The 23874-nt window shown below is 43.9% G+C and overlaps 1 protein-coding gene across 1 annotated transcript; it reads right to left on the bottom strand.

The window, feature by feature from the left end:
• Positions 1–6220: 6220 nt before the first annotated feature.
• Positions 6221–15204, bottom strand: ormdl3 (ORMDL sphingolipid biosynthesis regulator 3). Its single transcript, XM_080462538.1, has 4 exons — positions 14918–15204; positions 12602–12811; positions 12087–12238; positions 6221–8703 (listed from the first exon to the last, which is right to left on the bottom strand). The coding sequence occupies exons 2-4, from the start codon at positions 12773–12775 to the stop codon at positions 8568–8570; spliced, it is 462 nt and encodes a 153-aa protein (XP_080318664.1). The 5' UTR covers positions 12776–12811; positions 14918–15204; the 3' UTR covers positions 6221–8567.
• Positions 15205–23874: the final 8670 nt, after the last annotated feature.

Below are 23874 nucleotides of genomic sequence, written 5' to 3'. Positions count from 1 at the left end.
GCCGTTCATCATTTGGGGGTGTCACCGCAGACCGGCTCATCTGGAAACACGGTCTTGAGTCTCGCAGTCCGGGCTCTGGGACGCTCTGGGACACTCTGGGACACTCTTTCACACAGATTTACATACCTCCTACTTATTTGTTGTGGCTGTTTGAAACGGAGATGTCAAAGCTGAACGCACAAACTTCTAAATTCAAACAGGAATTAGGAAATAAGGCAAACAATGTTTATACTGAACCTAAAGAAACATGAACATTTTTAAGAAAATTAAGTACTACTTCAAAACTAGGCCATTGTTTTTAAGAACATCTGCTGCTGCGATGAGGTTTCAGGAAAGTGTGGGGTCTCTCGAACAATGCCGCCCCCTGCTGTCCCGTCTTGGTTGTCACTCTTGTGTCTGTTACTCATACTGCTCCCCCCAGTGGACACTTGTTGCACAGCTGTAACTTTTGAACACGTTCCTAAAAATTTTCTTTGTCATTTCTACACTTTCCAAAGAAACTCGTTTCCTGACCCGGATTAGGCGAACAGCAAAATACATTGCTTAAAGGTTTTCCAACAGTACTAATCGTCCCCATACCTGGACTGACGCCCCAGAAGTAAAGACAGTCTGTCCTCTCTCTCCCTGTCTTGTTTCAGTTTTTAAAAAGTGTGTTGCTCCAACGAGCCAATCAGAAATCAAACCCTATATAGTGTCATCGGGGGGTTTAGCCAATCCCAATCCAGGTAGGCCCTCCCTTTTGTCTCCTCCCACAATCAGGCAGCTCTGCTCTGGCACATGGCACCACGAGAGGAAGTACATCCTCCTCTTCCCAAGGTGGGCTTGTGTGGGCGGAGCCAGTCCAGCTCACACAGACACAGCAGATTCTGAATGCAGCTCCTATGATCCAATATTCAAATGGGGGAAAATCCAGCTTTTCCTGGATTTGGGGCAAAAACCTTTGAATACAATGTTTTTGGACCAATGAGAGCCATGTCTTTAAAATAAAATATATGGAACAACAGTGAGAAAAATGTTGAAAACCAGTGAATTTACAGGTTTTTAAGAGGTTTGTGAATCTTAGAGAGAAGTTATTGGTTTCAAATGTGAATTAAAAGGATTTCTTGTAATCACTAAAGGAAATCTTGCATTTTGATGTACAGAAGGAAGTAAAGTTGGTTGCACTAAGTTACCCTGGTAACCGATGTAACTTCAGCTTATATGTAGATTATAGAGCACCTTCCTCCCCTAATATCCAGATCATAGAGCATCACACAGCAGTACTAGAGTAAAGAAGAACTTTACAACAGCACTGCGTTGTCTCGCTGACTCCCTAGTTTTTCAGTAAAAATTCTCACAGTGTTTGTCAAAGCTTTATTTTGGGCGGCCGCGGCTCAGTTTTGTCATCTTCTATTCCCCCATCTCACCCTGCTCATGTGTCCAAGTGCCTTTTAGCGACGCCGAACCCTGAATTTATGCTTTTTTATTTGCACTGGAAAAGCGGACGGTAATCCTCACAGAGACACAGAAATGCCAATTTAGGAATTCCACTTTAGGTCCTGTGCATATATAAATCCATAGCATAGTGGACAAACATGTAATCATCCTCTGGTCGCGTCCTGTTCGGTTCCCGCGCTCCACTTCATGTGGCTCCGCTGCGTTTGACCGAGCCGTCGGCAAACAGACGTCTGACCTCAAGAAAAGTTGAGGGGCACTTTGGAGAAGCCCCGCGGTGCATTTTCAATCGCGGGGCTTCAAGGGGACGCCGTCTCCTGTCGTCATCCCTGCCCTCGGCTTCCTGTTAGCTCAAAGACCCTGTGGGGCATCCACAGCTCATCATTAATTGATCCCGTCCTTGTTTCATTCTATTTATAGTCTACCGCTTCCTACAGCGGCACGTCGCCCTTCCCTCCTCACATGAAACTGGCCGATCAACGCGCCGCCGTCCCGGTGAAACGTTTCCAGTGTGGCGGCGGGGCGGCGGAGGGATGAAACTATGACGTCTGAACGCCTGCAGCTGCAGCCGCGTAGCATGAAGCATGCATATTTCACATGCTCGTTTTGTCACACGCTTCCCTGGTCGGGCTGGTCATCCGTAGCGAATGATGCCGGGGGTCGTGTGGAGGCTTTTCTCTCCTCTTCTTCTGGTCACAAACTTTTTAGAGTTTAATGCCGAAAGACCAAATTTATTCACAAAATAAGACACATTTTAATCCCCACACATCTGAGTTTTCCACTTACGGGTAATCTGGGAAGTTATATAATCGATAAACAAACTAAATTCTTCACGTTGAACGACAACTTAACTTTGAAAGTGTCTCACTTAATTAACGTTTTGGTTGAAATTCTACTGCTTAGATTTTTCTATTTCTCAACATTTTGATTGTCAACAAGGTGGTAGAGTCTATCTCTGGGACTGTAGCAGCATTCTTTTGTAATACAGTGACATCTAGTGGTCCAAAGTGGTATATTTTGATATATAAGATGCTTTTTATTATAACAAACATGAACAGCCAGATAATTATTTTTAAAAAGAGTATCTTATAGCCTAGTTTTTGAAGCCATTTTCAGCCATTTCAGTTTTGAAAAGTTTTTGCATGTTTGAACTCTTTAACTCTTTCATTTTAATTATTTACATTACTTTATTTATTTATGATATTTTGTCTATCGCAATTTTAGCAAATCAAGCTAAACTGTTTTAACAGTCTTATATTTCTAAGCCATCAGAACCATTTCCATATTTTACCTTTATAGTCATTTTTAGGTCGACGGTAAAATAAAAAAATAAGCCGAAAATGTTTTTTTTACGTACACAATCTTCTGATGGCTTTGAGCACATTTTTTCTTGTTCTACCCTCGGTAGCCACTAGAGGCCAGAATGGGACATTTTACAAATGAAAAGTGAAACTATGACCTATTTTTTCACATGTGAAAAGGATGAAAATGTGGATTTGAGTAAATGAGAATCCTTTCAGTGAGTAAAGTGTGAATATCGCACTAAATGAATCCTCTGATGCATATAAAAACGACTGGGGAGGTTTATAGATAAAGTGTAAAAAGCTGTTGATGGTCGGGATCATGGTGCATCGATTGTACTTTAAAGAAGTGTACTATATGAAAGTTCTGTATTATTAATGAAGAGATTACAATATACTTAGTGCCTCTTTGTGTGTTTGAAGTAATGTCGTTTGTGGACTGGAGCTGAGTGCTTCTGAACGGCCAAGACGAGACAAAGGAAATAAATGAGTGTGAACGTTGAAGCTGTGCAGCGTACAGTGAACATGTCACACTGAAGCCGCCAGCAATAGACTTCAAGTGCACAGAATAGCAATAAATACATTAAAAAAAAAATCCTCATTATACGACCGTTTCACACGTTAGGTAAGTAGAGGCAGATGCCACCAATCAGCTTCAGCATTCTACTTGGCAGCCTGCTTTTTTTTTATTTCTTTTTTTTTTTTCTTTATGAGTGAGAAGAGCCATTTCGCCACAGCAATATTTCCACGGGACTCTCCAAATCATGGCTTTTTTATGGGTTTCCTGTCAAGACAAATTTAATGCCGTTTCAAGGACAACCAGGTTAAAATAAAAAAAACGAGAGCGCATTTCACTGGGACTGTGAATTACAATGTGAAATAAATAGGTGATCGAGTAAACCTCTACAAAAAGAGAAGAGCTTTCTCGTGTACAGGGGAGGATGCTGTTTCAGAATGGAGCCCAAAAAAAGCCATTTGCTGCCCTCTGCTGGGCATCCAAAGCATAAAGACTTCATGAACCGGAGCTGTGGTTGATCATCTTCATGTTGCCTGTACCTGAAAGGGAAACTGTATGCTCCTAACGTTCATATTTTCAGTTTCTGCAGCATATTTGATCTCTACTCTCCGACCACCACAGCTCGGGATGTAAAGTAACCAGTTAAATCGCATATCCACACTCGCCTGGAGGCGCCGGACCCTCAAAGCTCATTTCACTTCAAAAGAATACGAAGACACGCGGCCATGCATCTGGAGGAGGAAGCTAATCAGCCTTAAAATCTATTAAAATACATGAAGACACCATTAATCAATAAGTGCTTACAAGTAAAGTAATATTTGCATTTAGAGTGGAAATGGCTTCAGACAGATTGCAGACTTGATACTGGGGCTTTGTGTGCCTCGGAGGATCCAGGAAATCGTCTCACTTTGTCTTTAAGTCTTTGTAAAGGATTAACGCTGTTTATCCTGCGCTGTATTTCACCTGTTGAAGAACGAGCCGCACGTTTAACAACAGAATTATCCAGGTTGTACCTCAATATGCATATTAAAAAAGAGAAATCATTTAAAAAAAAAAGAAAAAAAAAAAAAAGCATGTTTCTCTACATATTCATGAGAAAAGTCATGACCCCTGTTTTTTTTTTTTGTTTTTTTTTAAATGTCTGTGCGTCAAATCTTTACTTCCACAGGATTAAATCCTCGCAGTGCTCCTCTCAGATCCACTCTAATGCCTCGATGTAACTTTCACTTAATCAATGTTTAAAAAGCCTGCGGTGTGGGGTAACACCGGGAGCACTGTACGGCACCTGGATCCGCTTACAAATACTGAAACGAAGACCGCGGATTAAATGTTTGATTCCACTCAGGTGGAACCGACGGCGCACGGCAGGAACACAGAAAACTGGACGGTCTCAGGGAAAGAGCTTTTTGCAGCCGATTTAGTCGATGGCAGGTTTGCAAAGGAACTTCGAACAGAAGAGATTCACAATTCCCAGGCCGAGGAAACCGACGCGTGGCTTGGTTTGTGAAGGTTTCTCTCCGTCATGGCGGACGTTCTCAGAGCGGCCCCAGTTTAGTTTCCCCTCGAATCAGAAACAAGCCGCTCCCGCGCCTTCGTGAAATCCATTCTGCTCCGTTGTCGGGCCGAGAGCTGGACTCCACGGAGAGTCTGTTCTCGCACCGCTCAAGACGGTAAGGGCGACTTTCGGGCGGCGGATGGAAGATGAACGGGGGGGGGGGGGCGTTCAGGGGGCTTCAAGAGGCCGTCGCACAGACTTTGTGCGAATCTCATTTGAGTCTTGAGTGACGCTCGTTCCAATTTTTTTGATGGAATGTGTAAGTGCCGTACAAATCTCCAGTTGTGCAAATGACTGAATCTCGTACGAATCTCGACTGAGTATCGTGCGAGCATTATGCAAATATCGCAAATCCAATCGAAGAAGGTGAAACACTTAAGCGTTTGTACCGATGAGTTGTGATCGAACACTGGAAACTGTTGATATTTCTCACAAAGACGCTTGAACACGAAGTCCTGGAGCAGACACGGCCTCTGAATAAAACTCCACTCACACAATTTAAATTTAAAAAAAAAAAGAAAGAAGGATTTCACTTTTATTCGGTACATTTCTTTTAAAACATCCACTTTTCTGCAAACAGCACAGTGCTGAAACCGCTTGAGTACCGGGGAGATGCAAGGGATCGAATACCTCGGAACCCGAATCGACCCGAGACAGGAGAGACGTCAGAGTCTTTACATCCGCTGAAACGAGCAACTTAATCCTGCAAATTGAGCTCAGCTCAGAGGTTTCATAACCGTGGGAGGAGGAACAACCCCCTCATTTCTGGTTGAATTCTGTTTTCCTAAAAGGTTTTATGAGATGGAACTGGACTCCGAGTCAATAAGAATCTTCTTAGTTTGTCACCTTCAAATGAAAATACCCGATAAGTCCTGATGGAGTGTTGCTTTTATCATTTTAAATCACATCTGAAACACTTAATGTCTACAAATGTGTGATCGGCTGAAATATTTAATAGTTTGTCTGCTGGTTATTCTTTGCGCCAAGATTTCATCTCAAAAATCAAAGAGGAAAGAAAGTTGAGCTCTCTGGCGCCCCCTAGGAGAGGCCAGTCCCACACATCGAAAAATTCACCTACACTCCTCCCAAAAAGCTGTTTCAAAGGAATATTTCTCCCTATAAATAATACTAACTAATGTTGTAAAGTGGAAACACTCACTATTCCCCTTCAGAATGAGGAATAACTTGATTTTCACTACCCTTGTGTTCGTACCTTCAGTTAGAATCATTAAAAGGGAGTAAATCAGCACAATAAAGAGGCGACGCCGGGAAAAATACTGGGTCTTGGGTCAAACTACGATCAAACAGACACGACGGTTTCGCATTTGATCGACATTCAGTTTCCAGGAAACTGTTTTCCAAACAGTCCGATGAAAACAGAGACAAACGGAAAAATAAACCTCTTTTTTTTTTGTGCTGCTGAGATTAACGGCCTGGTTTGTTTTTTTAAAAGCCCTTAGTGATGATGACTGAAGATTGTTTACAGATTCACTCACTCCCTTGTACTCTGAGCTATTTTTTTTTTATTATTATTACTGGCTTAATCTTTCTGTTAGGAATTAAAAAGATAAAAACTTTGGGTTGAACAAGTGAAAGGACCAACGTTCATTCACCATTTCCTCTTTACATGATCGGTCCTGTAAAATCTACCATGTCGGTAGTTGTAACATGTTCGGGCGACTTCTGGCTACCGAGATTAGGAACGTCCGTGTACTCCCATTGTTAACGCCTGGAAGAGAACTGTTCTCGGTGCGTGACTTCATTTCACTTTACATGGACAGGGACGTCATTTTCAAAATGCTGCCGTGTAAACGCGAATCTCTTCTGGAACAATGTGTTTTTCCCACTTTGTTCACACGTGGTGGTGTGACCGCGGCCCAACGCGGTTCAGGCTAATACCTCAAATCTGATTTCTGTAAAGGAAAAAAAAAAAAAAAAGAGAACGCTCCTACGGTCCCTGGTGAATTACTGAACACATTCAGAGCGTGTCCCATTCCTTTTCGCATCTTTCATCTCTTATCTCGCTCACTTTCCTGGATTTGAACCTTCATCCCCTCAGTCGGGGTAAATATTCGACCTGATGCACCACCAGGGGGACAAACACTTAAGATTACTAGCAATCCTATAAGTAAATCTGGTTAATTCATAAAAACATACATCATTATGCACTATTGTACATTTTTAATAAACTTAGGATGTGATCAGTCTTTCACTGCGGCCGATTACTTAAAAGCAGAATTATTCTATTAGTCTGTTAACTTAAGAAACGGCATCGTAGAGTTTTTATTGAATGCGCCGAGCATTAATAAAAAGGTAAATAAATATATGGGAAACTAAGTGAAAGGCTCTACTGGGTATTCAAACTGAATATTGTCTAACAGGCCACAGCTCACCATGCATGAGTTGATTAAAACAGAATACACACATGCATTAGTTCCACACAGTGAAACTGCTGACTCATCAGGATGACGAAAGAGGACCGATCCCGATTTAACCCGTGCATCTAATTCTAATGTCGTTCCGTCTTTAGTAATGTAGAATCACTTTCTCACGCTCTCAATTTGGTTCAAACTAAAAGATCTGGAAGGGTTTTTTGTGTTGTTGTGGTTTTTTTTATGAACAATGATCAAATCCAATCCCAGATCCAATATGTACAGAGGAAAATCAACAGTTATCTCGCAGCGCCTTAAAGCGTCCTTCAACAAACTGCTTTTGGTTTTCCAGTCCGCCAGCCGTTCTCATCTCGTTCTATTAGTTCAACAAAAGGCAGAAAAAGCTGAAAGCCACGAAAAACACGTACGTCAGATGACATCACTGTTGGGATTGGAGGCTCCAGCAGGTTAATAAAAAAATTGAACGCCGTTTTTACATCAAGTCTCTCTATTTTAATGTTTTTAAAAGGTAAATTGTCATTATTTAAGGATTTCTAAAGTTCCTTACAGAGCTCATGTGTTGGATTGTATTAAACTCCATGTTTCGAAGGACTGAGGACTCTGAGGTCTGATCAGCCGGTGACCTTTCACCTCATATGTTCTGTATAGAGACCAGACACACACACACACACACACACACACACACACACACTCGAGGCCCGCAGAGCTACAAACCGGGACAAGAGGTGTCCAAACATGGAAATGGTCAGATAAAAATAAAAGTTGCTTAACTTCCCAGTTTTGGCCCGGAGTAGAGCAGCGGGGGTTAAATATAAACGGCTGTGGTTTGTCCAGTCTGACCTCCGCAGAGCTTCACAAGTCCCTCACTGTTCCATTAAAGTGCCCTTGCTCTCCTCGCGGCCCAGAGAAACCTCAAGAACGGCGGAATCTGCACACGGGAGGGAGGACGAATAAATACAGCAGTGTGTCATTACGTACAAAATAGATCTTGATGACTGCCTCGGTGTTTCCAGCAGCGTAAAAGAAAAGGCCAGCTGCGATGTCCACCCCCACCCCCCCACCGTGACACCTGTCACATCACAGCAGCCTCACTGCTGCAGAGATCCTCCCACTGAAACGCTGCCACTCCCGACATGTTTGTCCACAAAACAATGGCGGCTCGCTCCCCACGTCTCCCTCCATGGCAGTATCCTCGGTGGGCTTCGTTTAGCGGCAGAGCGAAGGGCCACGGATCCTCTCGGCTCAGCGGCCGAATCAGAGGCCTAATACTCTGTGTGCTCTCGGCGGTCCACGAGGACTCGAGGGTTTTGGGGGGGGGGGGGGGGAGGCTGGGCTGGCGGGGGAAGGAGGTGTCCTCTTCCGCCTTGTCAGTACTTATTAATCCCGAAGATCCTCACGCCGTGCAGCTGCGGCAGCTTGGGGATGAGCACGGTGAGCAGAGAGACGGTGTTCACCACAAAGTGGGCTCGGTCGTATTTGGTGTAGAAGCTGGTTAATATATACCTGCGTCAATGAGAAAGAAGAAGAGAAGTCAGGATTACAGGACGGAACTAAACCAAAGGCGTCTCAGCTCCGGTGCGAATCCTCTTGTGAGGGACCTCGTGAAATATATATACACAACATCATGAGGAAGATACTGGGCTCTTCTGGATTCTCTTCCTCCAAACAACGTCGAATCCTAATTATAAATCCCAGCAAACATTTCCACTGGCTGTATAAGCCCTGCTCCGATTACTGTGAAGCACAGTCTGAAAACCTGGAAATCAGCGCCAATTGTGGAGAGTTTGTAACGCGCCGCAATGCCAACTAACAATTAAAGAGCTTATTCAATTTAAAAAATAAATAAATAAATAAAAAAAAAAAGTCAAATAATGAACCAAGAACGTATTAAAACGGAGTTCCCACTTCACTGCACAGACTCCACAGTGCCTGAGATCAATAACAGCAATGTTGATTTGACACAAACAGCTTTCAGAAGACTCCACGCCCCAGTGAGGCCCTTCTGAGCGCTGAGAATGAGGAAACGCACATCCTGTTCTCTGCAGAACAAGTGGTAGCATGTAACAAGAAAAGGGCTCCCAGGGGGGGGGGGGGGGACTCTGTGCAGATGGGGAGCCGAGAGAAAGCCCACTGGTTTGTTCCTGCCGAAGAGCGACGCGGAGCCCCTTCTATAAACCAGTGAAGAAGCAGTTCACTCCGGCAGAACTGTCGCTGCTGCCATGTGCGGGCGGAGCCGGCATATAAGCCCCGGGGAGCCGCAGCGCCTCCGGTGAAGCAGCTCCAGCAGCTAATAAGGACAGAAAAAGGCCAAGGAAGCAGCGAGGGGCGCTCCGGCGAATACTGAGGCTTTTCACAGAGAGCTGCACCGCCGTTAATCAGCCCCGGACTGTGTGGGAACAACTTTCACAAGAACAGTTTTAGTTGAAGTTCAGTCCTAAACTGCGGGTGTGTGGAGTCAGGGCGCACACGAGGTGACCAGGGAGTCACCTCGTGTGTTTACGACTGAACACACTAGATGATTGTTTTGATGCAATGTGGGCCTCGGTGAGAAAGTTTATAGACTCCTCTGGACTGAGGGCTTGTTCACGCTGCGACTTTTTAAAAGTGAAAACACTAAACCTCTAGTCGAGGGCCCGCCTCCTTGGCGACAGCCGAAACGCTGCTACTACACACCACGGCTGTGGTGGCGTATTCCGCACGTGTGCAAGTAGAGGGACGATAACAAACATGGCGGCCTCCAGAGTGTCATGACTCGCCGTAATGGCATTGTTAATGGTTTAATGTGTTGCTTTCTGCTGCAGATGTGTGCGGCTTTATAACATAAACAACCAACAGCACCAACTCGTGGCCTGGCATGCCAACTACATCATTTTACACAGGCTTGCCATGGAAGTGTGAAACTTTAATGAAACGGGAAAAAAAACCCCGTCGCGTTTTCACTCAAAATGCTGTCGTGTAGACGGAACCTCAATTAAACGCTCGCCCTCTGGTTGTTCCTTCCCACCGTCTCCTCTGCTTGCTCGTGTTGGATGGATGTTTTTGTTTTCCCCTTCCTTTCCTTGTTGTATTTGGCACTAAAGAAATGAAATGAAGCTGAACAAGACAGACATTCCTCACTGTTGTATTTATGGAAAATCAGTACATCCAGTGTGTTCTACTTATGTTCCACCTAAAAACACACATCCCCAACACGCCGTGGTCGTGATTGATGAAATCTTAAAAGTTTGAATTGATCCGTTTCGGGGGGTGAAGGTAAAGTGCTGCCGCGTGGCAGATATACTCGCACCTTGTGGGTCTTCTTTAATTTGACTACATATATCACAGTGGCATCTTGGCAAGGCACTGAGCCATAAAGACTGAAAGCTGTCCAGTCCTGTTGAAGAGAGTCGGACGGCAGCAGATGGAAACCTGTGCGATGCAGCCTCATTATGAAGCGGCAGGTAGAAGCGGCAGATGGTCGCGTACATTCTCTGACCTCTACTATCTGTTTAGTTTATTCAATCTGCAATGTATAATGCTAGAAGGCTCACTTAACAGCCTGCTCCGGCGTCCACTGACCATCACCGCACACACACACACACACAACACTGTGCACACTCAGCATCGCGTTTCGAGCTATTCATTTGGTGATGGTGCTGCGACGCTCTGCCCGGGGCGGAACCTGCCCTTTGCCCAATATGAACCTGGAAGCGATCCAGCCCCTGCAACCCTTGGATGAAGTGTGCACGGATGAACGGCTTTAAAATAAACAACCTGGTTCAAAGTGTTAAAAGCAACATTTAAACCCTGGTTGACCCAGATCATATGATACATCTCAACCAGTTACCCTATTGATGGAATATGAAGAGTTCATTCAGCCGCTCCTTTTTTTTTTTTTTTTTTTTAAAAGAAGGTCGACACAGGAAGTTAACGCATTGTGCACCAAAGATTTGACTATTTTTCACGTTGAACACCAGTGAGCCTTGAACACTGGTTCCGCTCACTCAGGGTCTTATTCAAAGTTTGAGGAGAAACTTTCACACACAAACCACCGCTCTTGATTCCATTCTGCCATATAATAATTTACAAATAATAAACTAATATATAATAATAACACGCTCGCATCCATCCGAGGTGACGAGGACATGAAGCTTTTTACTTTGTTGTGGCACAGAGTCAGAATTTGCATATTTTCACAAAAACACAAAAACAATTACTTTAGCAAATGACGACAATCTCAACATAAAGTCAATTTTAATGAAACCTTCTAGCGCAAAATGTAGTGAAATGTCCCAAAACCTTCTATAGCTGCTACATTACGGGTGTTTGTACAAACTCAGCCTGACAGCGTGGCTTTGAGCCCAACACTAATTTGCATTGCGGGTTAGTTCCCTTTCATGCCGATATCTCAGCTTGAGTCTCAGGGTTACCTCCACACCACCAAAATGTTATCTTTTTTTCTCCCTGGCCTTCTCCCAAAAAACTTCCGTCCACCCCTCACTATGAACACGGCTCAACACGAGGCTTCAGGGCATGTAGTACACATGCCAGGGTTTTAGAATTTGCCCACTCTGGGACCCGTGTTCAAACAAACCCGTCTTCAGGCTCTTAAAACACCGCCTCATGTGGATGATGGGCCAAAAACAGCTCGTTTAGGTTAACCGGTTTCCTGGTGCGGACGGCCCCCTCAATGTTGTGTCGCTACTCTTAAGAAATCTCTTTTTTAAAAAAAAAAATCTATGTTTTCTCAGTAATTTTTTGCATTTTCTTGGTGGTTTGGACGGATTGGATCCACTTCAGGCCGGTTTTGGCCCACGAGCCTCATGTTTGACACTCCTGGTCTACATGATCCATCTCTTGCGACGGCGTGTCTGAGTGTGTGTGTTTGTGTGAAAAGAGTTACTCACAGCACGATGGGTGTGATGGTGAGGAACTTGCGCGAGGCAGTAAACTGCACGCCGTAGTCCATCTGCTCCCAGTGCGTCAGGAGGCGGGCCTTGCCCTGATCCGGGGTCTCGAAGGGCGTCCCTTTGACCGTGTGAAGTAGGAGATACATGCACTGCAAATGTGCAAAGAGAGCCAGTTTGTTTTTCCACACGTAGAATTCCCAAAGCTTTGCATTTGCATGTGTTTGCAGGATTAGGAGCGCTTTGTACGATGAAAGACCCAAACCATTAAACACACTCATGTCAAACTGCTTTCAGGGCCGAGAGGCCAAAGTTTGTGATGCGGAGATTAACGGCAGTAAAGCAGGTGGAAACGTCAGGTAGTTTAGTTAAAAAGTTGTTCCCCTGAGTGAGAGTGTGACCTGCAGTCACCTCCATTCACACCATTAAACTATGTTACGGAGCCAGAAGAGCAGAGTTTGGGTCCTTGACTGAGCTGACCCATTCAGTGTGTGTGTGTGTGTGGCTCCACTCACCAGGTTGTGGATGAGGTTGGTGAGCGTCCAGACGACGGGCACGCTGGCGAAGGGGATGCTGAGCAGGATGACGTGCAGGAGGCCGATGCCGAGGATGTACGACAGCCACATGCCCCTGCTGTTCATCACCCGGGTGTTGGGGTTCACCTCACTGTGAGCCGTGCCCACGTTCATGATGGCGACGCGTCAACGTGACCCCTGTGGGGCCATCTGGCCGCAGGAAAAACAGGAGGAAAGAGATTTCTACCTGAAGATTCACAAACCGTGAAAAAGGTCGCAGAGCAAGCAGGTGTGTTGTACTTGACTTATCAGACACAGACAACATGATGGCCTGTGTCCCTGGCTAAAGTTTAAGCAGGAAGCATCAAACATCAGCTACAACACGAGTTGTTCATTTAAAACTGTGACAACAACATCCTCCTTTCATAAACTATCTGATCCTGACGCGACACGTTTTCTCACTAAATCCAAAAGAGTCAAAGAGTGAAACTGCACTTCAATCAACTATTTCCTACAAGAAAACACAATCACTTCAACAACGGGCAAATCATCCGACATTCCCTTTTTAGATGGTTGTGTATTCGCCGTTTTTAACATCAAATATGTTTCTTATACTAAAAGATTTTCTCATTACATGACGTGTGTGCAGAAGGTTGAACTATAACTTAATGATAAACCCCCTCGCAACCTGGACTGAAGATGTAATAGTTTGAAGTGAAGTTCCGTTTGCATGATGGAGGTTTTTATGTCAAAATTAAAAACTTCTTGAAAAGAGCTCCTCGAGTGAAACGTTTTTTTTTTTTTTTTTTTTTTTTTTTTTTAAAGTTTCTCAGATTTGGACCAAATACAAAGAGCACAATCTCTTCTACATCGGGTTCCTAAATAATCCAGTATCAGCCTCTCTCAGTCATTTTACGTTTATTCCAGATTGAATAAGTTATTTTAACAGTCCTTGCTAAGTATTTATCCACATTATATTGTACTCTATCACCAAAAACCTTCTACATAGAATACTGTGCATCCACGAGTTGAATTCGATTTGAAGATTTAATGTTGTTAATATCTAAAATCAACTGTAACGTCTTCTACATGAGGCGTGGATAGTGTTTTCTCAAACGATGAGTCGGAACCCGAAGTGGGTCGAGCGCCAACCTTGTTTGGGTCAGAGTAAGATGTCATGGCATTTTAAACAAGATTGTGAATTTAGTTTCTAAATCAAAACAGTTCAGATGTGATGTGGGAATATAAAATGTTAAAAGCAACACAAGGGTTAAACGAATAAACTTTTTTTTTTTTTTTTTTTAAACTACAGATTCTTATTAGAGTCAGTTAAAACTGTATAGTGCATGTTCCCAACCGGAATCATGGAAATCTATTTAGGTTGTTGTGTTTTTCTAGATGGGGAGTTTGTTTTGGGTCTGGAGCTGTAATGGTTTGTGAATTCCTGGGTTAGGCGGTATCATCCTTTCTCTGCCACACTAATGGCTGTTTATGTCAAATCTAATAAGCTATTGTCTCACACGTGCTTGTCTTTGTCAGGTGTGTGTGTGTGTGTGTGTGTGTGTGTGTGTGTGTGTGTGTGTGTGTGTGTGTGTGTGTGTGTGTACACATCAGATTACATGTTCTCACAGATTTTTTGCATTAACACTAACCCTAACCCTGCGACCTTTCTAAGTATGTCATCACATCTTGTCAAATCTTCTCAAAGAACACTGCATCTGTAGAAAGTTGACCAGAAATCTAATCTGAAGGAATTAAGTTTATATCCACTCTGGGCTAATAAATAATATAATACTGCATAAGCATCCTTCCTGGGTATCTGGCCATGTTAAATCCTTTATTACCATACATATGACAGGTTTTATTGTCACTTTACTGTATGAATCTTCACGTTATAGCAATGTAAACACTGCAATCATCACCTCGAAAGAACAACAGTGACTTATTTAAAGCCATGTGAGCAGTCCAGCTGCACAGACTTGAAGAAACTCTGAAGTAGGATCTGTTACACTTCAGTGAAAAGTATTTTCCTGGAGCTTCTGTAGCTGTAAGTTAAAATACAATAAACTGAAGTGGAAGTCAGGTTTGATCAGATGAGTGGAGGAATGTTTACATGGTTTGAGCTTTGACTCGCAGGAGCTGATTGACATGAGTAAACAATGCAGCTCATCGCAACATGCTGTTTTCCAACTTGGGAGCCCCTGAAATAGCCGCTCGTCCACCGGAGAGCACCGTGAGGACGAATGACCATCAGCAGAGGGGGAAACACGTGAACACATGTCAGTTTTAACAGAGTAAATAAATCATTTCACTCACTGCGGAGGAAAAATGGCTTCAACTCCGACCTGTGCGCTCCGTTATCACAGTTTGTGTTGTCGGTGCGTCCTCGTCTGTAGCGGAGACTTCAACCGGAAGGCTCCGTCCGTCCTGCGGGATCCTCCGGAGGCTCCGGGCGGGCTGCTCCGCGGCTCCGTGGCGCTGCCGAGCTGCTCCGCCGCTCTGGGAGACCCTCGGTCCGGGGGAGACGCTCCTCCGACAGCCGGGACAACGCGGCACGGCCCGCCGCGTGACGTCACACACGCTACGTTACATCGCCGCCTATTTCACAGCTCCCCCCCCCCCTCGGCCATACTACGCGCTGATTGGCTGCTCGACATCACGTGGCACACACTGCCCAATCACAGCGCAGTACGTTTAATAAGCGACATTTCCTGACGTCAGAGGAGAGGCGGGATTAAATGACATGATTGACAGCTGGAGGCTGATTTGAGTAAAAAGTATTTTTTTCAAACATTTAAAACACTTTTTAGTTTAGTATCAAACGTATTCGTTGGTAGGTAAATTTCCTTTTATATAAATATAATAATATACAATATTCTAAGAAGCTTTTAAAAATGTTTTTTAATGTGGATTACAACATTCTTTTAATCTAGTAGAATTAGTTTTCGGACACTGTCACTCTATGGAAAGAACGCCATGTGTGTGTTTCTGTTTGGATTTTGCATGGATTTTCTCAACATACTGTAACTTCATGCCATTCTCAAAATATGTCAAGCAAAACTTCAAATAATGGATGGATGGATAAATATTTTCTACCTACACACACACAAACCAGCCACAATTACACTATTTGAATACTTCTTAACACAAACAGATAATCAGCCAATCCCATTGCAGGAACTCCATATAATCAGCCAAAAGATGAAGGTATATCTAATGTTTTGGTTGGTGTGTATGTGCAGTATGTGGGTCATATTTTACAGCTTCAGCCAGTACAACACTTTTCACAAGCTCCGTCACATCCACCCATAAAGAATAAGAATACTTTGTGCCTTGGTGTCCTTTTAAGTAGCTATAATACAAAGGAAAATTCATTAACTCTTTTTTCTTACCACATAAGCGCGGGTTTGCCCAAAGTATCAGTATCTCTGCTCTGGTTTTACTTGGCGTCAGATCAGAAGGAACGTCTGTCGTGTTCAAAATGAAGTTACACCGCTCAGTGCCGGCAAACCACTGGAAGCAGTTCGGGAGTCATCGTTTTGCCCGAGGACACTTTGACCCGTTGACAGGATGAGGTGGGGATCAATTTCCCAAGATGACCTTCTGTGCCAGCTGACAAACAGCTGTGGGTGATTGTCTCTCTCTGTGTGTGTTAACCTTGAGATGTATGAGTTACCTGCCCATGATTTACTTACTGCCTCACATCCAATATCAAACGGAAAAGGCCCCATCCAACTTTAAGTTAAATAAAGTGGGTATATAAGATGGATGGAAGCACGAATGAATGGACAACCACAACTGAGCAGCTCAATGAGGTTTCTGAGGTTTCATCGATAGTCACTCCAAATTTCAACTCCCAATTAATTACGTTCAAAGGCTTTAAGCGAAGTAAGAAAATCGGAATCCAGCTTCTCAGTGAAAGTGAGCTGAAACGTGATGTGGTTTGAAACAACCACAGTGAACGCGCTCATTGGTGAAAGTTAAAGAAATGGGATTGTGTGGTTGAACTGTATGGACACTGTGGTCTGAAACACTGAGCTGCATCGCGCTCCGGCCTCAAATGGAAACATGGGAGGCTTATACAGTTCAACTGCGTCATAATATTCACAATCAAATTAAATCGGCTGGCATTTAAAAGCTGAGTATGGGCTTCATGTATTATAGGATAGTTGAAGATTAAACATTTGGGTCTTTAGGTGAAACAATTGTGTCATTTAATATAAAACAGAAGAATATATAGTAATCTGTTTTTGTTTTCAATCAATTTTCCTTAAACTTTTGCCCGGTTGCTTGGGCAGTTTGACCAGATTGGAGCCTCTGGTTTGCCAGTTTTAGCCCACATTCCTTGTATATAGAGTAAGAATATAGCGTACATAAAACAGTGCCTCGCGTAAAAGTTGAGAGATCATTTTTAAACAATATAAAGCTGAAGGAATGTGAGCAAATGTGCTTACATGCTGTATATTTCTACATATGGGTATATGTGTGAATACATGTCTGTGCATATAAATGTTATACATGTATACTTAAAGTAATTTATCTATGTATAATAGGATAGGGTCAAACAATTTAATTATATTCATTCTATTTTACATATTATTATTTAAAAAAAAGAAATTTACTGATACTTTTTCATCAGACAATTTGTCTTAATATAATAGTTCAAACACGATAAAGAAAATTCTAGATTATTTATGGAGAAGGGGTTATACTTATTCCCACTCCTTTTTGAGACATGATATCTGAGTATATTGTTCTGCTGTGATTATTCACACTTTGTGTGGTGAAATATTCTTGGTTGTGTGGTGTGCACTGTGGACTTGATATTGAGCATGTCCGAAAAGAAATAAATCTTGAAGAATGAGATACAAACAATTTCAGAAAGTGTGTAGGCCGAGATCCATTAGATACGTTTTCGTCAGTCTATTCCTAACAAACGTAAGCACGAACATGAAGCGTACAAAAGGAGGCTTCGCATCGCCGAGGTGAGAGGAGCGCTCGCTGACTGATGGGGCTGACACTGCGGTCCAAAAATCAGAGATCAACAGTGTCATGTTCAAGACCCTAAGATCAGCCCAAATACTAATTTAGGCCCAGCGTAGCTTGAGGCCAGCGGGGTCAGCAGTGTTCTGCTTGCATGCGATGTTACGCGACACCCACCGTCTCTAAGGGCGCCCGCGTGATGAGAGGCATCAAACAGGTCGGGCCGGCTGACACCGCGCTGTCTCATGTGCCCGTAGCCTTGGGTGCTCGCTCGCGTTAGCTGTGTAAACCTAGAGCTCGATTCAATGCGGCCGATGGATGGCAGAGCCGTGAGATCATTCCTGGCGCCGGAACAATGAGCGAACGCCTCGGAAAGACGAGAAAACAGTGACGCCAACATGTGATTTCAATGCAAAACGTCGACATCTGGACACGTGTGGCATTACAAGACACATCTGAGTTTTAAAAGGGGGACGGGGACTTTTTATTTTTTTTAACCATTCAATAAAAATGTGCATTTAATTGCCATTTATGGCAAAGGTTACAAAAATGGAATAATCATCTATTTCTATACCATTTCTGTAACTGATATGAGTATTTGTTGCACTGAAAATACTTTGGAATTACAATTTTTTGATTATCATTATTTCTATTAGATGCTCTTTATTTACCTACTTTGACAAATGTACTTTCTGGTTTTAATATCAGCGGTTTTCCTCCAACATGACACGACCACACACTTTTCTCTGAATTATAGCCACGCTGTCAAACTGTGCTACTTTGTGCCTCTGACTTCTGATGACGCGTAGTTTCATGTTAAATGTTGAAAACAGACATGGAGTGCACGAAGCCGCTTCTGGTAGAAACACAAACTTTGTGTAGAAAGGCCGCAGACCACACGGCGGTGCAGCCGCGTCTGCTGGAAATTAGAGGTTAAGTACGCCAATTAGCATCACTTAGCATGAACTTAGCATCCATTTAGTGTCCTTTTACCAGAGTGAAAAACCAAATCGTGGATCAGCGAATCTCCATCTGGCCGAGGGAAGAGTTTGTCGTCAACATTACTTCTGTTGCGTTTCTCTCTAAACCTTTAGGAGAACTCGAGTAAAGGATCGGACCAGGAAAATCTGATGCTCGATGTTGACATTAATGCAATCCTCACACCTGGATGACATGCACCGCTTTGGAGCTGCACGGTGGTGTAGTGTTTAGCATCATCGCCGCGCGGCGTGAAGTGCCCCAGTTTGAATCCAGTAGCAGAGCTTCTCTTTTCTGAGTTTGAATGTTCTCCCTCCGTTTCTTCCCATCTTCCAAAAACAAGAATTTAGGGCAAAGTAGCGACCCTAAATGGCCTGCATGTGTTAAGCCCCGTTTACGCAACGTTTCAAGCGAAAACGCATCGTTTTCGCGGTTTCTGTTTCAGAAAAGCAACATTCTGAAAGCGATGTTTGCACTTTTGCTTGTTTATGTAGACAAAATAATAACGTCCCACACATATGCAGCAGCACACAGACGTTCATATGGACAGACGACGAACTGGATGACATTCCGGGTGACTCAACAATAAAACGAGATTATGGACTGGGAGTCATTCCACTCTGTGCTAAACTTTAATCAATAACTGTAATTCTGAGCAGAAACTACATGAAAATAATGAATCAACGTGCTTTAAATATCCAGCTCGTATCGTAGCTGTCAGCTGCAGGCTGTGTTTACATGTGATATTTTACCACCCGTGTGATACAAAGTGGATATCAGATGATTTTCTGTAAGACAACTTTAGGTTATCATTAAGGGTGATAAATACCAAAACCTTGGAAATCCTGCGGTGGGATCACTTTCTATGAAACCACATGCTTATATATGTTCCTCTGTAATCTCCATTTCTCCAGACTTTGGCTTCTGCCCACGGGTCATTTAGCAAAGCCTTTCAGACGTAATGTGATTCCATTAGTGGGACTTCTGCCAATAAAAAGAGCTTTTAATGAGGAGATGCATTTCATAGCTGAGTGTCAGCATTTAGCTGTGAGGCTATATTTTCTCTACATTAGAAACAGTATTTATTCTACACTCTAGCAGACAGGTCATGAATCAGGATCTGATTATCAAGTGCCTTTACAAATATTTAACAAATGTGTCCCTACAGCTGACTGCAAGGAGCAAGACAGAACAAAATCACAAAGGAAGTCTGAACCCAGAACCAGGATAAAGCTTAAGGTATGAATACTAATAGTAAATTCCTAATTTGATTTGTCTTATTCCCATTCCGTTGAACTATATATATTTTTTTTCTTCATGCTGAAGCAGAGTTTTGACACATATTTTGAGTTATTGAGGCAGATCTCATCACAGTGAAGACTACAAACACATGTTTTACTCAATACCGGTGAGTCGAGATCAGCACCTGATGTGATTTTCGTGTTTACTACAACCACTGATGCATGCATGCATACATACCAAGGATCGGACTGGATGGTTGCAGTTAACGCCACAACATCAGAAAAACCAGACATCAATGATGCAGTATTTTTGAGATGGAAATCACTATTGTGCACAACAATCACTGCATCATGCTCCTACAAACACTGAAATCCTCTGAAATGTACATTTTATTGTGTTATTTTTGACCGAACGACGCATATCACATTTATTTCTCGAAAACAAGAAAGGATATTTGTGACATTACCGTTGACTGTGCTGACTGACCAACCAAAGAAATGTTCATTACTCGCAGCCTTGTGTTTTATCCTCCAGGTTTGTGTGAAAAGGATTAAATAGTGACTGGATTTCATTGGCAATTTGTCAGTAATCTGTATCTTTTGACTGTGGGAGGCCAGCAGATGTCACCATCAACACACTGTGAACCTGCTGCCACCATCCTGAAATCTGAAGCTCCAACAGTCATCTAACTAATGCATGACTGCCGCTGCTCATGCTGCAGCCATGATCACAAATATAACGCTAAAGTCCAGCTTATATACAGTTTGTTTCTCTTTGTTTTTGCCACCGTTCTGCCAAGACGTCTAGGTTAAGATTATATTTGTTAAACTTTTCCTATGTGGGAATCAACCGTTTCTCTTTTCTTTAGAAACCTGCCCAGATTATAAAGTCACTCTGTGTTGTTATTATTTCATACTTTTAAAGATGTCAGCAGGTAATACCCCACAGTCAAAGTAAAAATGGGGTGGTTGTAGTTTGTGTAACTATTTCAGAATCAATACGCAGTATTATATCATTTAATAAAAACCCAGCAGCTTAGCAACATTTCTATTAATTCAATTCGATTAATCCAAAATGTAGATAGTGATTTATTGAGGTTTTCTTCGTTGTACCAATGAAATCAAAAGAGAATTAGCTGATATAACTTAAGATAAAAGCATTGAAAAGTGTTAAAATCTCCATAAATTGCATTGTTTATCTAAAGAACAGGCTGAAAGTGGCCATGAAGTGGGCTACCTGGAAATATCTGCGTTTGAAAACATTTGTGTTGTGGAGGTCAATGGCGTTGGCTTGTACGGCCCGTGGTTGTTGACAGGGGTGACACTGCGGGGGCAATAAGAGGGGTGGACTTGTGACCCAGGCGGGCTTGGATGATAGCCCCGCTGGAAAAGGCTGACGCGGGGAGTCCATTATTGCCCCTGGAGGAAGCTGAGGATTAGAACACCAAAGAATTTCAATAAAAGAAGTGTCTGTTTGGGGGTCGGGGAGGGGCAGAAGGATGGTGAAGGTGGCGGGGTGGGGGGGGGGTCCCCTCATTGTCCCAACAGTGATTGAGAGCAAGAGGAGGGGAGTGGGACGGCATTGTGTTCGCAGCTTCTCTGAAGAAGGTGGTTATTAGGGGGGATGGCTAAGGAGGGGTGAGGGATGGGGAGGCTGTTGACTCTTCATCTTGTGTGAACAAAGTCTCTGGCACGTAGCCGTCTTCTGTCCCGGAGTCCCCTTGTTTACGAGTGCCATGAATTCTGTCCCTCTCGCCGGGGACCCCCACCGACTCCAACCTGCACCGCAGCACATTGTGGGGCTTAAGTGCCCTTTAATTAGGCCGCCTCGGTGTCCGGCTGAAGACGGCTGAGGGTTTGGGATCTTCCCTGTGGGACCTCGCTGAGCCGCTCACACACACACCAATAGAGCGCTCCTCCATCAAGTGTTTGCTGCTCTAATGAAAAAGATTTATCTAGGGGGCGAGAGCTCTGCTCAGCTTTGTCCGCCGTCTCAAAAAGTCCCAACAAAGGCCGTGATATTATCTTTAACACTGTTCCACTTCCAGGACACATTAGCAGGGAGATGAGGCGGCAGTCTCTCAGCCACCAAGTGGCACAGGGCTGCCAAAAGTCTGCAGACGCACCGCGAAGCAAAACACCGTTAACTCCCTCTGCGCACGGGCTTTTCTAGAATCGCCATGTAACAATTCATCTGGACGCAAAACAGACAACCCGCAAGCCTTCTGTTTCATTTATATGAATTCTCATTGTCATGACACACAAGTCATTATCACAACGGCAACAAGCATCCGGACGGTGAGGAGGGAGGCGAGCCGGAGCCACTGAGAATTTGCCAAACTACTCCAACAAAATGAGTAATTTCTGGATGCCCCATTGTGCGGCGCCCTGAAAGGAGGAGGATACAAACATGGGAGCAAGTGAACTAAAGTGAAAGATGGAAGGAATGAGAGGCGCTGAGGAAGGATGAAAAGAAGTTTGTGAAGGGAGCAGGGCGGGACGGGGCGTGTTCAGAAACTTTTTCGCTACAGCCCAGTGTGTGTAGATACCCTCCTAATCCTGGTTTTATTGGCTGCCTGTGTCCAGCCATGCTGGTCGGATTGAGTAGAGGGTAGAGAGGTGGAGGGGGGGCCGAACACATGTCCTTCTTTGTGGTAATACGCTGATTAGGCCTGAGAAAGAGCCGGACCTGGTTACGGCCTTTCTCAGGTCACCGTAGAAACCGGCCCGGTAGGGGAGCTCTGTGTGCGCCTCCCCCTCCTGTGCACCTACAGATGCAGGCCGGCTCTGCTCAACACACCGTCACCAGTATTGTTGAGAAACATTTCTGCATCAGACTCGCTTGTCTTTTGCCTCTGGAGGCGGCTCACGCTGCACTTGTGGCCTCGACCTGGGAAACATGGCTTCAACGTTAAGAGGCAGACCGCAGACTGGTTCCTCTGCTTGAACTCATAAATTAGATCACTGTCACATTCCCCTTAATCCGGGCCTGGCTTCTAGCACTGACTAACGTTCCTACGCCGCGACTGTCATCCAAATCCCGGAGCTGAGCTCGGCACATTTCTGACTATGGCGTAACACACGACATTGTTCATAACCGAAAACAGACGGGGCTTCATTGTCAGCACCGCCGTGACAGACCGCATCGCCCCTTCAGGCAATGAAGTATCGTCTTCATCGGTGTGAAGTGTGGAGATTTTTCACAAGCTGGAGAGCAGGCTTCACACAAGTCGCACGACGGTATCTATCCGTTATTGTCATATTTGCCCCCCGCGGACTCTCGCCCCTCCTCTGGAGCAGGGCGGTAGGTCGAGTGCTGCTCAGTCACAGCCTGCTTCCCCATCTTCTTTGTTAAGAGGGACTAAAACACAGGAGGGGCGGGTGACGGGGGCCACTCCACCACTGACCTCCAGACTCTGGTCACTGGGCTCTCCCCGCGGTGGGCACTCAGCCTCCACTCTGAAAAGTGCACGCTCCCAGCCCCTGCTGAGAAACCTCCAACCCCCCCAAACACAACCCCCCACCCCCAGCCCACTGAGCCCGGTCATCAAGCCTGGAAAGACCCCCCCCCCCCCCCCGAGTACCACACATCACCAAACACTGACGCTAATATTAGATGTAACATTTACTCCATGGTAACTTCTGCTTTAAGTAAATAAAAAAAAAAATTTAAAAAAAAACTGAGGTTTTGGCAACTTCCCCTCATTTTCCAACGTGAAATCTTGAAATATCAGATTTGACACTGCAAACCAATATAAGGATTTATTCCTGAAAACCAACCAATACGAGTAGATTTAACAAACACCTTCAAATTGTAATACTCAAGATGTGGACATTTTTTGTAGTTTTAGTCATCTCATGCTGTCAAAACTAGAAATAAAGTTTATAAAACATAAAGAAAATACAGACAAAACTTTAAATAAAGGGGCTTTGTCACGGTTTACATGCAAGAGAGTTAATGAAAGACCAAACAAATAGAAACAATACAGCAGCAGAAAGGTTGGAAACGTAGAAGTACTGTAAAGTACTGACGTTCCTTTAACCTTCACAGCAGCCGTGTTACTAAAGGCT

This window comes from Lipophrys pholis, assembly GCF_963383615.2.
Source record: "Lipophrys pholis genome assembly, chromosome: 1".
In the NCBI taxonomy this organism is placed as follows: domain Eukaryota; kingdom Metazoa; phylum Chordata; class Actinopteri; order Blenniiformes; family Blenniidae; genus Lipophrys; species Lipophrys pholis.
The sequence above is the reverse complement of the archived record's forward strand: the minus strand, read 5'-3'. Positions and strand labels throughout refer to the sequence as shown.

Coding starts and splice junctions, on each gene's coding strand:
- ormdl3 (XM_080462538.1), bottom strand. CDS start 12,775: ATGAACGTGGGCACGGCTCACAGTGAGGTGAACCCCAACACCCGGGTG. Junction 12,239..12,601: donor CCAACCTCATCCACAACCTG/GTGAGTGGAGCC, acceptor GCACATTTGCAG/TGCATGTATCTCCTACTTCA. Junction 8,704..12,086: donor ACCATCACACCCATCGTGCT/GTGAGTAACTCT, acceptor TCATTGACGCAG/GTATATATTAACCAGCTTCT.